Below are 16,616 nucleotides of genomic sequence, written 5' to 3'. Positions count from 1 at the left end.
GGAGAGGAGAGAAGTAAAAAGGCATCTAATTAATTGCACCATAAAATGGTGGGAATTAATCAGAACTGGAGGTGCAGGATTAAATTAGTTAATCAAAGAATGGCTTTTAACCCCAGGAACAGAGACAGAACTTTACACTCCTTTTGAGGGAGATGGGAAAACAAAGCTGCAGAACACTTATCTCTCGTATAGTGAAATTAATACGTGGTAATAGGCGGCGAAACGTGTGGCCGTGCCGGTCCTCAATTATTACGGCTGATTCGAAACACCTTCCAGCGACGGCCCGCGTTTAAAAACGTGTTAAGGGACTTTGCGACGGCATGCTAATGTTGCCTAAATTATTAGTATCAGTGCGCCTTGAGGTCTAATCAGCAAATCGCTGCCGGACGTCAACCTTAATTTCACACAATTTTTGTCTGCACACTTCAAAAGGATGTTTACTGACATTTGCTAACCTTTAAACCCAGTAAACGGCTAGATGAGGCCAACGCAGACACTTTATTTTCAGATTCTGACATTTGACAAGGGACAGGCCCATTTGACATGCACATACAGCTGAGGCATTGTGCCTTAAAACACACGTCTAGTTTTGACATTTCTAATTCTGTCTCGGGCCTCATTCTTAAGCTGTATTCTCCACCCCTGATTCCCAGCCTTCACTTCCTGTAGAGAGAGTTGACACGCTCCAGGCTGCACCACCAGAAATTATCTATTTGTAATTTAGAGCTATTTTCGGCCCGGTCCTGGTTAAGTGTTGAGTCCTTGGCTGTTTCAGGCCCCATTCAAGATTAATGACTTCAGACAGGCCCTGAGCAATGAGGGAAACAATCCGGACTGTGTCAGGCAGGATATTACATTGACACATCCTGCGGCTGACAGCTTGTGTCTTTCAGCTGGTGAGGACCTAGTCTGCGGAGCAACAGCCGTCATGCTCGCTGCTCCACTCTCTGACAAACACAATATCCAGTACAGTATGGAATGGCCTACATTTGGTGAAACCCTTTCAGTAGATTCGCAGTGGCAATTTGATGTATTCAGTCTACATGGTATTTTTTTTTCTTTCCATATTCTAATATAAGTATTAATGCAAACATAGACTCATTAAAAAATATGCCTCTGCCTACATTTTTGCAAAACTCTAAACTCAAAATTCACTGCAGTAAAACGACAGCATTTTTTATTCCTTTCCACACAAGTTATGATTGCAGGGGCAGATTCTTGATTAATAAAGGCGTATGTTTGTGAGGTATCTAACACTTTTAACATGACTGATTTGTAAACCAACACATTTTGATGTTTGCATCACATAATCAGCTGTGTAAGTCTGGCTTTTCTGACATAGTAAACTTGCTCGGTAGCGCACCCGGTACAGCATTGCACTTGTGATACGAAACACTCGGGTACAAGACCTGTGAAACACGAGTCATGATAAACGAGCTCAAAGACTTGTAGACGCAAGTTAACATGGCATGGTTGCTTCAGAAAATGTGTTTTTATTTCACTCTTGGTTAGATTTAGTGTTGGTGGTACGTTTAAACATGATTTTAGCACCACGATACATATAACAACCAAAGTAATAAAAGATTGACAGATTAACATAAATTTAAAACTGAATTCGCTTTTAGCACCACTCACTGGACATTTAATTTTGAAAGTGTTGCTAAACGTGTAAGAAGCAATGCAATATCATTCTGCAGAAATCTAGCCACAGGCAATTTTTTTTTGCAATGAGCCTGATCATGTTACTTAATTTATCATTTAGAGCTTTATTTATTAAATGAGGGGGGGAATAGTAATATAGCAAGACTAATATTGAAACTAATAAGTATTTGTATTAATTGCATATACTAGTACAACATATATTGCAGACTCTTATTGTCTAGTGCGGACATCTCACTTTACTACAAATTGTGAAAACTAAGAATAAAGCTAAAAGTGACTAGCCTACTTAATATAAGTTTGAAAATAAATAACAAGTTAAAATAACAAACAGTAAAAAGCCCACTTTAATAGCCAAAAAAGACAAAGCAGACAACAAAAGCTTAAATAGTCTCCTAGTTAGCTAGCATAACACAGGGCAAGACCTTCATTCATCATCATAAACTTGCATGTGACACGCAAGCAATGAAACACAGACTGACACAGGAAAACACTTCCTTTTTTGTAAACCTCACAATGATAAAATACTCAATGCTCACAAATAGCAAATGTGCTCAAGGAGAAACACTAATAAGCAAACACAAGCTATTCAAATGTTAAACAATCCTCCCAATCACATATACACATAAAAATAGCCCTTATAGCATGGACAAATACATTTCAATGGGATGTGCAGTAGATGACTTTCTTGATATAATGTTAAGCTATTAAACAATCTTACTTATTTGACTACCCGAAAAGCCTCTTTTTCAGTTTTTCAGTTTCAGAAAGGTGAGAAATGTGGCTTTGCTAGAAGGGTTTCTTTATCAAGGACCATAACACATTCTTAGTGTGCTTTAAATATATGCCTCTCTCTTTTTCTCCTCCTCTCTTCTGTCTCACACTCTTACTTTCCTTTTCTTTTTTCTCTCTGTTGGTGGGATGGAGAGTGTGAGGTTTCATTACTATATTTCCGATCGGTGGCAAAAAAAAGAAGAAAAAAAAAAATGAGTAAGTAATTACTACTATTAGCGAGCTCCCTATCACTGGCCTATGCAATGACGTGACTAATTATTAGCGAGTGACTATTATGGCTCAAAAGTACATTATTCTTCTAGATTCTTTGGGGGAGCTGATGACTTTAATACATGGTCTTATAGAGACACAGATGGGGTCTTGACTGGCCACCCACGCAAGTCAACGCTTCTGGCATTAAAAGGCCACGGGCTGCTGTGGGGGTTTGGCTGAAGGGACATTTTATTGGAACACTTTCACATGCTGGAAATTACACTTTCATAAGGGAACAGTGTACAAAGATAGATTTTGGTGGTAAAAACATAGCATATATATATAGTTTTCAAAAAGTAAATGGTGTTACCCACAAGCTTCAAATATATGTAGAATAACTGGAGAAAGCTATGTGTTAGCATTCCTGTCCAAAAAGACTAGAGATTGATTTTTAAATATATATTTTAATACATTTACAAATGCACAAAATATACAGTAGTGCATCTCTCCCATCATTCTGCAACACAAGCCAGGAAGAATGCCTGCTGGGAAGGCCAATTTATTCTGGTGGGTGACTGTTGTGTTGGCCATGCTGGTTAGCATCTCTCTTTCTCTCCGCCTTTCTATGAGTCATTGCTGTGTGGCAGAGAGTGCATGTGGATTCTGTCGAGCGCTTCCAGATGGAGCTCTATGCTGGGCAGGCAAGGCCTAGCGCAGACTATGACCACTGGAAAAGAAGATTGATTTCCTCTATGGTGTACGACATGCCACGCACCAAAGCTTCACTCTCAAGCTGCACAAAGGAGCCCCAAAACATGCTGTTTTCTCCCCAAAACAATCGGTCCATGTGCAGAGTAACCATGAGCACAGAACCGGCTGTTTGTCTCCATTTCCTGTGGGCAGCAGGGGGAAAAAGGGCTTTTTTTGAATGCCAGCCTTGGGATTGATTTTAAATGATGTTGTTATGTGCTGTATTTCACCCTCAACACCCATGACTGCAACTGAAAAAAGTTTCAACAGTTTAGCTTTTCCTTTACTTTCCATATAGTAACATCCATAACCAGGGTATTTATTTAAATAATTGTATTCATTTTTTTTATTTTTTTATTATAATACATTGTATGTGTAATTATTTCCTAAAAAAAAAAAAATAATAATAATAATAATAATAAAATAAAATAAAATAATACGGCACATTGGGGGAGCTGATGACTTTAATACATGGTCTTATAGAGACACAGATGGGGTCTTGACTGGCCACCCACGCAAGTCAACGCTTCTGGCATTAAAAGGCCACGGGCTGCTGTGGGGGTTTGGCTGAAGGGACATTTTATTGGAACACTTTCACATGCTGGAAATTACACTTTCATAAGGGAACAGTGTACAAAGATAGATTTTGGTGGTAAAAACATAGCATATATATATAGTTTTCAAAAAGTAAATGGTGTTACCCACAAGCTTCAAATATATGTAGAATAACTGGAGAAAGCTATGTGTTAGCATTCCTGTCCAAAAAGACTAGAGATTGATTTTTAAATATATATTTTAATACATTTACAAATGCACAAAATATACAGTAGTGCATCTCTCCCATCATTCTGCAACACAAGCCAGGAAGAATGCCTGCTGGGAAGGCCAATTTATTCTGGTGGGTGACTGTTGTGTTGGCCATGCTGGTTAGCATCTCTCTTTCTCTCCGCCTTTCTATGAGTCATTGCTGTGTGGCAGAGAGTGCATGTGGATTCTGTCGAGCGCTTCCAGATGGAGCTCTATGCTGGGCAGGCAAGGCCTAGCGCAGACTATGACCACTGGAAAAGAAGATTGATTTCCTCTATGGTGTACGACATGCCACGCACCAAAGCTTCACTCTCAAGCTGCACAAAGGAGCCCCAAAACATGCTGTTTTCTCCCCAAAACAATCGGTCCATGTGCAGAGTAACCATGAGCACAGAACCGGCTGTTTGTCTCCATTTCCTGTGGGCAGCAGGGGGAAAAAGGGCTTTTTTTGAATGCCAGCCTTGGGATTGATTTTAAATGATGTTGTTATGTGCTGTATTTCACCCTCAACACCCATGACTGCAACTGAAAAAAGTTTCAACAGTTTAGCTTTTCCTTTACTTTCCATATAGTAACATCCATAACCAGGGTATTTATTTAAATAATTGTATTCATTTTTTTTATTTTTTTATTATAATACATTGTATGTGTAATTATTTCCTAAAAAAAAAAAAATAATAATAATAATAATAATAAAATAAAATAAAATAATACGGCACAATTTAACTGTCCATAACCCTACTTTATTCTCTTCCTGTAGACTCTTCTTCGAGATGGCCGAAGGGAGAGCACTGTAAGTACCCTCTACATTTCAGCCTCCAACATTGAAACCAGGCAGAAGATCATCTGCCGGGCGTCCAACAAGGCCGTGCCCAATGGGAAAGAGACCAGTGTCACTATTGACATTCAACGTAAGTGATGTCACTCTCAGATTGTTTCCTTTTTTTCATTTACTTTCACAAAGTCAGCATTTTTCTCTCTCTTTCGTTTTGGATCATGCTTGCTTTCCACTGAATTAAAACATCAAAATACATTGTGATACTAATCTAAGAGTACTTAGATTTTCAGTATTAATGGGAGCATTGTCTGCTGGATTGTCATGTAATGTAGATTAATGTAGATTGCCAAATCCTCTTGCGAGAAATAAAACATTTGCTGGTATTGTTAACAATTCAACATTGGCACAAAAAGTCACCACAATGTTTCTTCTAGTAACCCTTGAAAATGTAAACTCTAATCAGTTATCATGTTTTTTTCTTTAAATATTCAGTTAAAAAAAAAAAAAATCACATTTATTTTCACATCTCACCCACTCATTCTAGTTCTTTCTGTCTGCCCGTTTAGAGGAAATCTCTTCTCAAGAAATTTCAGAGAACAATACCGTTATACTTGCATTGCTCGAAGCCTCAAACCCTCATCGATAATGTTAACTATGACTAATAAAGCAGAACATGTTATTTAGAGACCCATTACTAGTGACAGATCCGTTGTGCAACTTTATGCATGACATAAGAAGCACTTTGTGGCACAAAAGGGATCCGGGTGCAGGGTGAGGCGCTGTGGAGCAGAGCAGATATTAAAGATGATTAACATTTGTTAGTGTTGCACCAGCTTAAATGCTTGCTTGCATGTGTTTATCCAATGCAGCGGATAGGAGATATGGTATAGTAGTATTAGTAATAGTACTATTTCGCATAAAAATAATACTGCAAGGACATGTATTTGTTTGTTTGTTTATTTATTTATTTATTTTTCACTTTGCAGTAATGGGAATTACATAATTACATTTATGTGCATTACAGGATGGGTGTATTTATTAATTAATTAATTAATTCATTCATTCATTCATTCATATGTATTTATTTATCACAAATGCAAATGCTATAGATAGATAGATAGATAGATAGATAGCATTCATAGATAGAGAGACAGAGAGATAGATAAATAGACATTTAATGATAATGAAGCCTATTTTTAGGATATAATTATCACATTATCTTCTTCTTTTCGTATTTAAGACTATATTGTATTATCACCAAGCAACAGAGTGTGAACACAGACAGGCGGAGATATACAAAACACAGCGAAACGTTCAGCTGTAAGAAATATTAGGACTAACTGTTGTATAAATTTATGACATTCCCTCCACTCATTTCTGTGTCTCCCACTCGCTCTACTCCAAATGCTCTGTAGACGCGTAGAGACGCTGTACACTCCACTGCTGTCCAGATCTGCTCCCTATTCCACCGTCTGTGTTTTAATTAAACCACGCGAGAAATCAGACCTACTGTAATTGAACTCAGCCACAGAGCAGACACATTTGCCAAGTCTCTGCGCTCTCTAATTTCATTACCCCACTCTCACCACCTCTCCATGGAAAGATGGAAATATTTCAAATGTATCACAGAGACGAGCAGTCTTGTTGCAAAATTCTGCATGGCTGAAAGGAACATCCCTGGGAGAGAGGCAGGTGAATGTGGAACGGGAGCCGTGCAAAGAGGATAATGAGGTTTTCAGAATTACATGCAGTCAGAGGCCCAGTCCGCGTTTGAATGACTAAATGAATACCCGTCTGAGTGGGATACATTTACATCACCCTCCTGAGCTGGAGCTCTGCAAAGCATGAGACATTAACTCAGAAGAAGGGAACAAATAGAGACGGTGAATGGTAAGCGATGACGGCAAGCTCTCCCTCTGAGGATCAAATACTAGCAGGTGTTTAATGAATAAGTTATGGCGGTATCGGCAGGTGGGACGAAGCTAAGGATGCAAACCCGTTGCGGAAGGGTACGAGTGTTTCCACTGGCACATCCTCCAGGCCACAGGGGGGGCTGTGTAGCCATGCAAATCAGTTAATATTGATGAAGGACAGATGTCTGCCGATGCACAAAACAGATGATTCAGGGTAAAGAGAATTGCGCACCTCGCACACCACTGCAGCACGCAACCATTAAACTCACCGAGATCATTCCAGTGGAAATGATCTAAGCGTTTCATATGAATAAATGAAGCTGATGCATAATTACATAAAAAAGTGTGATCTCACAAGCATTCCCTCCACTGTTCAATTATGAGTATGTTTAAGGGTGAAGTGAACACAAACCACTAGTTCTATAATGACAGCTCTCTGAGAGTTTAGCATGGTAATGTGCATGGCAATGTTAATGTGTTTTGGCGGAATATCTGCTACGCTGCTGCTGCGGCAGAGCAAGTACAGAGACTTGCTACTGCTAATACATCCACAGACATTCTGCTGTGAGCATGTAGGAAATACTGATGCTGCACATATGCATGAAATAACCCCCATATACAGTATGAAATCGCTCCATAGCAGATCTATACAGGTGGAGCTGGGGAAGGTGGAGGGTTTCTGAAGCACACTGCAACTGCTACAGCAAGCTCTAGCTGAGAATTTGAATGTTGAGCAGCAGCTCTTTGGCTGCTGATGAGAAAAGAAAACAATCAGCTGTGGCATGTGAATAATGATGTGATTATATTGAGTTAGAACCTATCGGCCTGTGCCATCTAGAGATTAATGACAGAACTTTGTATTTGTAAAGTATTATACAGACCTGGTTCGTCACTATATGTTAAAAGTGTTAGAATCAGGTTTAGGGGTGGTAGTCATAGTTAGTTGTAGGTTTACATTTCACTTAATATCACATATTGTGTATGTATATTACAGTTGTTTGGCTGTATAGTCCAAAAAGTAGTGCCAGATGTTTGGGAAATGACACAGATTCCACATTTCTATATGTGAATTAATTCCAGAAATGTTTTCAGTTATTTCAGTTCTCAAAAAGGGAGAAAGAAGCACACTTTATAATAAACAGTGCAAAATAAAGTGAATTTTATTTTGATTAATAGTATGACTTTCAAAATACAAATATAATGTTGATGAAATTAAATTAAAGACCACTTAACTCTTTCCTCCCCAGTTTTTTTTTTTTTTTTTTTTTTTTTCACCAACATTTTTTATAATTTTCACAAAATGTTAATGGCCACCAGAGCATTTTGTTGTATGAATAACTGAACATGAAATATGTCAAAAATAAATAAATAAATAGATGATAGATAGATAGATAGATAGATAGATAGATAGATAGACCTCTACTAGCTCTTATGGCTCTTCTAGGAAAGTAAACAATTATAAATAAAGAACATATTTGCCATACTCCCTGAAAATCGCAATAAACAACATGTAGGCGAGGACAGCAGTGCCCAGACTCGGCCTTAGCAAGAGTAATGAGAATGAAAAAGAAAAATCAATAGGCTTTATTTTACTTTTTTCTCTTTGTGTATGTGGTGTGCGTGCGTGTGTAGCAGGATCGATGTTGTGAGTGCAGTGCGGTGAACATGTTACCATGTACCCTACACAGGCTGAGACACAGAACAGACAGAGAATCGATGGCTGACCCCAGGTGAACGACAGATATTCTTTCCATCTGCCTGTTTAAGGGAGTGACAAAAGGTTAAGATGAGAACCTTAAAGGGAGAAAAGAAGCAGGAAAAGATTAGAATATCGGACAGAGACTTTGATATATTACTTTAGCCAAATGAAAGATACTTACTAAGACTGACAGCTCCACTGGATGAATAAGGAAAAAAATAAAATAAATAAAACAACCCATGAAGGATGTGTGTGCGTGCATTTCATCACATCCATCCTCTAATATGCCCACTCTAGCTATTGTCAGTCCTCATTCAGAGTCCACTAATTGACCACTTGGTTCAATGTGATAATGTCATCGGCAACAAAAGTAATTAAAGGCTTTCTGGATTTTTCCTCAGCTCAGATAATTCTCATTCTGGTCAGCACAGGCCTCTGAGACAGCCGCTCGCTTTCAGTCAAAATGAGCCCTAAATGAGACGAGTCCAAATATTATCCACCGCATTACTTCTTTGCTTAAACTTGTCCAGTTCAATGCATTTCCCTGCCTGTATTTCGAGTAATCATTTAAACGCAGGAATTAGATTGACTTCAGAAATTTTGCTAAACATAAGACCCGCTAGGATAATTTGACCTGAGGTTAAGCGAATTAGCATCTAAATCTGAAATTTACTGGGAAATCAAAGTGGGCATTTCTTTAAGTTCCTAAAGCTGAAGAAAAACCCAAACTTCCTATGGCATTGGCTTTAGTGGGGTCACATCACTCGACAGCAAAACCAGCTGCTCTCGCAAATCCGTGTATTGTATGAAAACAGATAGATAGAACACATTCACAGTATTTTCTGGAAAAAATAAATAATGTGTAACCTAACCCCTGCACTTCACTGCATCTCTACTTCAGCTTAATTTTCGAGGTTTTCAAAGTTTTCCATCTTGATATTATTTTAACTTTATACCTTGAATGGAATTAGATGCACAGATGGGCTATAATTAGATTAGTGAAGGAAATAACAAATTATATGCTTTAGCAATGCATTATTCATTTAGAGAGTTTGACAGACAGCTCCTCGGGGCAAAAACTGCAGACTGTTTAAATTCATTGCACAGAACTAAAGCGCTAGATCAAAAGCACTACATCAGTGTATCCCTTATGAAGTGAGATGAACGCAAAGCTATAGTGTACTGCATAGTGTACTCAGTGATTGTACTTTTCCGTTCGGGGTCCTGTAGTTTGCACTTATTTGGGTTTCCTACCATCACAAACAATCCATTAACTTGGGAGGTGGGCTTTTCATATAATTAGAGTTGCATTTCTACCTAAGGGTGTTTATTTTTAGAAGGCAGTTGTCTAAAGTTGTCAACTAGAACACAGTTTGTGTAACATTATCAATATATTATTAGCTGTTTGATAATGTAGTCAAGCCAATGGATAATGATATCAGCTTTGTGTCTGATGCTGTAGAGAGTAATACATAAAATGCATTACGATTCTGATACATGGACCTGTAGAGGACAATGTATAATTCACTCTTCTAATTTCTTCTTCTTCGGAATCAGTTTCTGGTTCAAACACATATGGATGAATTAATCTAATATTGCCACTTGCCATTGTGTACCATTTGATAAAGTTAACTGAGTGAAAGCGGAGCAGGTAGTATGAGCTGGTGTGATTTAATGGAGGCGGGGCTAATTTGCATATTCACGTTTCCCAGTATACTTAATGAGGCAAGAGTGTAGAGTTATATTCAAGCCATTTTAAGACATTAAGACAGTATTTTATTAGGAAGAAACTTTGAATATGCAATTTTTTGATTATCAAAGATGAGTTTTAAGGCATAAAATTAGTGACTGCAGGGGGATTTTAGGGCATACAGTAAATGAGTGATACATAAAAAGGATTAAGTCATATTGTGTGTGTGTGTGTGTGTGTGTAACTTTCTACATTGCTTATAACTTTATACATTACTTATATTGAAAATACCTGCCATGGACCTTTACTTACTTTGTCGCCAAATAAACTCACTGCAAAGGACCTTAATATAGACGCGTGAACTGTGTTCGCAGACAGTGCAAGAGTTGATGTGGGATCTCAGTGTCAGTGAAACCCGCACTGTGGCACAGATTCAGTCGAGTTATAAAGAGATTAAATCGCCCTCCTCCCGCTGATACGAGGCCATCAGCTCTCTCTTTCTCACCGAGAACAGCTGGCCACTGTGACCCAGGGAGAATGGAAATCAAGCTTTAAGAAAAACAGAGAAGCCATTTTCTTTGGCACCTTCCTCGCAACTCTGGGGAAGTTGGCCGATTGTTCAAAACCGCCATCTGCTCTTCGCTTTGAACTTCTGATCAAAAGCTGTCATCTCACCACTGCCCCCTCCCCGATCCTTTTATTTTATATAATAATTTTTTTTTAGATCGCTCCTCTCCTCCAATCCCATTGTTTCGGGGGCTGTCATTGTTGCAGCCACGTTTCAGACCTTCGTGCTCTTCCTGCTGATGAAGCAGAGGAATTAGCGGAGCTGCATTTTGATGGCCTGTCATGTGCTGCTCAGGCCGGAGAGACTCATGCATTTATACATCAACGTGACAAACAGACTTCTTTATTAAGACACTGTCTGTCCATAGATTTGGGGGTCACAGGGGGTCTTGGCAAGCTTCTGCCAGCCTGCCTCTGGAGCCAGGGCCTTTGAGAGGCACTAGTCAATCCTCCAGGGCCAAACGTCCATCTAAAATGCTTATTTCAGTATTTAAAACAGAAAGTTAACCCTCTGGGGTCCGAGGGTGTTTTGGGGCCTGGAAACGTGGGCGTGGTCACATTAGCGATAATGAAGGCGACTTGAGACTTGACATCGCGTTGGTTTCATACTGATTACTTTGTCACATAATATTTGTTTTCATCATGACTTACTTTGTTTAAAAGTAGACATGTTAAGCTTTCTATAGATATATCTCTCGTGTGTGTGTCAAATATTCGCTGAGTTTCAGTTCATTTTAGTGACGTGTTTCAAACAGATATGCGCGGAGGGTGAGACGGCTAAAAGCACACCCTGTTTATTTTCTTTATTTTGCAAAAGCACAATGTTTTGTTGATATTGTGAGTGTACACAAATAAAAGTAGACCCTTTACAGATTTAAATGCTGTATTACTCTTATATGTACGGTCAAGTATGAAGGAGCATTTTAGTTATTTTCGCGGTCATCATTCAAATCTGCAAAAAGTTCCGCCGCCGGAACTGTCGACCCCAGGAGGTTAATGTCACTCTTCAGTTTTGTCATAAGTAGATGACACTTTTGATGGCTTTCCTGTCCCTTTTCCTGTCAAGGGTCACTCTCAAAAGACGTGAACTGACATCAAAGGCAATCATGATGTATGTGCTTCAAAATAGCTAAGGCCAAAATGAATGTTAACATCATTCAGTGTTTTTAAAGGGACAGTTCAGCCAAAAATGAAAACTCTGTCATCATTTACTCACCAAGTTACTCATACAAGTTGTTTCAAACCTGTATGAGTTTCTTTATTCTATTGAACACAAAATAAGATATTTTGAAGAACATTAGTAAGCAAACAGTTAATGTAGCCATTGATTTCCATATGATTTTTCCCCCTTCCATATCATGGAAATCAATGGCTGCCAACAACAGTTTGGTAACCACCTTTTTTTTTTTTCTAATGATAAAGTACACAATGAAGCTCTTATTTAAGGAGAGGACCAAACTGAGCAAAAATATGCAATTTGGTGAAATTGCTTATATTGATATGGCCAAAATGTAAGATTAAAGTCTGAAAATGTAAACATATGATATTTATAATGTCACTCAATGAAAATCTTTATAACAGTAGAGCAGACTTCTTAAATAAAGTGATATTAATATCAGTCACTCTGTATCCTCCAATAATGTCTTAGATGAAAGCTCTGTAATGTTTAGTGTGTTGAACATTTAATGCAATGTAATGCAATGATGAATGTGAGATGAACAAATAAACTGTCCTCAAAAGCCTGATGATCATATTTGATACTTGATTTGGTATGTGATTTTTCAAAAAAAAAATTTATATATATATATATATATATATATATAATGTGTATATATAAACTTACTGTCAGTTGCTTCAGTGCAGTAGAATTTAATCTTAAAATATTTCTAATATAAAAGTGGTAGCACTTTATTTTAATGTCCAATTCTCACTAGTTGCTTATTAGCATGCATATTTCTAGCATATTGGCTGTTTATTAAGCACATATTAATGAGTTATTGTGCATGACCATGTTCTAGATCCCTTAACCTGACACAATACCTAAACTTGGCAACTATCTTACTAACTATTAATAAGCAGCGTATTAGGAGTTTATTGAGGGAAAACTCTTAGTTAATAGTGAATACATGTTCCCTAATCTAAAGTGTTACCTAATCTAAAGTGTTTAGTTTTTCAAACATTTACTTTATAAAAATCAGTAAAGATTTCACAGCAAAAAGGCACATGAACCATAAGCTAAAGGGTGTTTTGATAATTATGCTAAAAGCCTTCTTTACTGGCTAAAACTATCAATCAGACGACAGCAAGCATGGAGTACATTGTGTACAAGTTTCGATCATGGTCATAATGCAATAGGGTTAATAATAGCCAATATCATAATAAATGATGCTTCTGCCAATATAGACCATTAGCCCAGCAGTAGGCTGTTCATCTCAAATAGACATTTACAATATACAATCTGTGATTAACTATCTGTTTTATAAGATGTATCAGACATTAAACTGACCTGATATCCTCCTACCTGCATGCTCAATTAGCCAGAGTAAACGCTTTACACGTATCCTGCTGGTAACCGGGCAGCACACAGCACTGATCAGTTTGTCCGTGGTTGCGCCGGTGTGTCCCGCGGGCTCAGGAATGACGGCTGGTGTTGTTCAGCCAGAGAACAACCTGGCACAGGTGTGTGTGGTCGAAAAGGCAGATGGGGGAAAGGGCAGCACCTGCACCCACCGCTGGGATGCCGCTCTGCCCAGCTGTGCTCCTGCAGGCCACATACTGCACTTCAGAGCAGACATGCACCCACACACAACAGCAGCGCCCCGGTGACACTCCAGCTGAGTCAGACCTGTGTTCTTTTGCTCCGCTGATCTGTGTTGTTGAATACAGCCATGCCAGCACAGACTAAATTAGTGTTACTTGAGTGTAATAGGACACAGAAAACATATATGTAGAATAGCTGGCTCTCAAACGCATGACTGGCACTGGGTTTCTCTTTCTCTCTTTCTCTCTCTTCTCTGTCTTTATCTGCTCCCCGTGGACTCTGAATCGCTGATGTGTGCTGCTTAGCTTCTGCGCTTGCCACTGTCCGGTCTTGGTAAAAGCACAACAATTAGGTCTCTTTTCCTTTTTTCAGCCTCCCCAGAGACCCATAAAGCTGTTTTTGTTGTACATCGTCGCTGTTCTCAGTGGGCAATGCAAAATTAGGCCTGGCATGAGAGGCATATGAGGGACATACTGCATCTAATAATACTATTTCACATTTAAATATGCTAAACAAAGATTGTTGGTAACACTTTAGATTAGGGGACACATATGTATTATTATCTAAGTGTTTTCTCTCAGTAAACTCCTAATTTGCTGCATATTGATAGTGAGTAAATAGTTATGTTTTGGTAGGGTTAAGGGATCTAGAATATGATCATGCACAGTGTTGGGAAGCATAATAGTTACATGTAACAGAATACCGTAATCTAATTACAAAATAAATGTAACTGTAATCTGTGAAAAAAAAAAGTGTAATTCAATTAGTTACATACGAAAATGTAAACAGTTACATCTGAATATTTTCACACACACCCACATACAGATTTGATAGATTACTTTCCAAAATTGCACTGACTGCTCTAAAATATGAGACACCAATGTTTGAGGAGTTTAGGACGCAGAATAGGACATATGCTTATTTGATAATGGTTGTATTTCCTATTTGGGTTTGTGCATATGCTATATTTTAAATTAACTGTTTTTTTTTTGTTTGTTTGTTTGTTTTTTGCCCAATGCATTGTTAGATGCCAGTGTTTCCTGTCATAGCAAAGATTTGATTTCAAAAACTGTATAATAGTTATTCAACTATTTCATGTTATGATCTTAAATCCGTATTTAACCTGAGAATGATCTTAAAGTAAGTCTGATTTTGCGGTTGCTCTGCTTTAAAATTCAATTATTATAGTCTTAAATTAAGTGATGAAGGATTTTGAAAAAAAACAACACGTGTGCTTGAGGTCATCCATTAATTGGTTCATCCATTCAACCATACACTCTCAGAAAAAAAGGTACAAAAGCTGTCACTGGGGCGGTACCTTTTCAAAAGGTACACTTTTGTATGTTTTAGGAACTAATATATACACTTTAGGTACTAATATGTACCTTTAAGGTACCAATATGGACTCTTTAGGTACAAAGGTGTGCCTTTTGAAAAGGACCCCCCCCAGTGACAACTTTTGTACCTTTTTTTCTGAGAGTGTACCAGAGTTCGTTTGGATGCAGACCGAGACCACCTCTTCACCTGGGTCTCGGTACGGTTGTTTGGTCTGCACCCGAGTGCGATTGCTGTATTCACACCTGCCCAAAAGATCCTCACCAAGAGGGGAAACAAACTTGAGTTCGATTCAATCGAACCAAACAAGACAGGTGTGAATACACCCTCAAATAAAAGAAAAGGGTATTATGATATTGGTTGCATAATCTGTGTGTTTCTTATTATTGTCTTAGTTTAAATGCCATTACGTTGTGTTCTCTTTTTTTATTTTATTGTGATAGAATGTTTTGTGATTAAACCGTTGTTCTAATTAGTTCTCATTTGCAAAGATAAAAAAGGTATACCTCTCATTAGTTGACATACAGTTCTTTAGTTGCTTTTCACAAATTCACATCTTTTGATGATGCAGAGTTAATACGCTCGCAATTATTTCCTGCCTGAACAATTCCTCAGATAATAGCAAATTTCCACCTATTGGTTGCAATTAATGCGCATTTATGCTAAAAAAGGGAAGGTTTTCTTATTAGTTTATTTTGTCTTCTTGCAGACTTGCCGTTGGTGAATCTCTCGGTGGAGCCTCAACCGGTCCTGGAGGGAAACCTGGTGAAGTTTCATTGCTCATCCAAAGCTAATCCACCAGTCACCCAGTACAAGTAAGACACCAAACACAACCGAAAGAAAAATGCCCAGTGATCCAATACTAGAGGTCTTTTATAATACTGCATCCTCTGAGGATGATTAGACGGAACTAACTCTAATTCACGCTGTTAATCTGACTGGCACATCACTGTGTTGCAGAAATGCTCTGGCATTTAGTTGCAAATATTTTTAGAGCCGTCTCAAAGCTGAAATCCACTATCCTGGCTGGCATCGGTTTGCTATATCTAAGCCAAGACTAGGATTGGGGCGCCACATCGGGCATTCAAATCAAAGCAGGGATGTGTCTATCTGACACACTGATCCAATATCCAAGAATAATGTTTCCTGTCCTCTCCAAACAGATGAGAATGAGGTTGAAATACAAGTTATGTATTTCGGTGAGATGTAGCCTCGGCCTTGCGGAGGGCCAATAGCGAGGCGATTTGTTAGAACATGCTTTTCGGTGTGGGTTTTAAAACTAGGTGAAAAATAAGAGCAGTAAAATCAATAGTGAAGGGAATTGCACAGCGGTGGATCTTGATGTACTGAGGAATGGAACGGATCCGTGATACAGTTGTAGGTGGGCAAAACCGAGTTGTTTCTAGCTTTTGAAATGACAGATACCAGAATCAGAAAAGCCTGTGTTTGATTGCCCATCAGGCCTTAGCTTAGCTTTTTTGTTTTTTTTTCTCAGTTTTTATTTTACACCTGAGCATCAGATATGAAGAGTGAGATGACTAGCTATAACTAGAAAGAATGGCATAATAGCAAGTAAACATACTTCAATAAGTTTTGCTTTAATTCATTAAATAATGGAGAAGAGTGTGTAAATATATAAATATGCAAATTTTTCAATATTTTTATTTTTT

At 38.2% G+C, this 16,616-nt stretch overlaps 1 protein-coding gene across 1 annotated transcript in view; it reads left to right on the top strand.

Annotated features, from left to right (window-relative positions):
* LOC107709557 (kin of IRRE-like protein 3) overlaps positions 1–16,616 on the top strand; it is a 204,445-nt gene that overhangs the window by 158,044 nt on the left and 29,785 nt on the right. The window contains exons 5-6 of the mRNA XM_016514051.1: positions 4,964–5,114; positions 15,656–15,761. Of these exons, the coding sequence (XP_016369537.1) occupies positions 4,964–5,114; positions 15,656–15,761 (257 nt within the window). The remainder of the gene's footprint in view (positions 1–4,963; positions 5,115–15,655; positions 15,762–16,616) is intronic.

The sequence above is a fragment of the Sinocyclocheilus rhinocerous genome, unplaced genomic scaffold, assembly GCF_001515625.1.
Source record: "Sinocyclocheilus rhinocerous isolate Xijiao unplaced genomic scaffold, SAMN03320098_v1.1 scaffold656, whole genome shotgun sequence".
In the NCBI taxonomy this organism is placed as follows: Eukaryota; Metazoa; Chordata; class Actinopteri; order Cypriniformes; family Cyprinidae; genus Sinocyclocheilus; species Sinocyclocheilus rhinocerous.
Note: the sequence above shows the minus strand (reverse complement) of the source record. Positions and strands in the feature narration are given on the sequence as shown.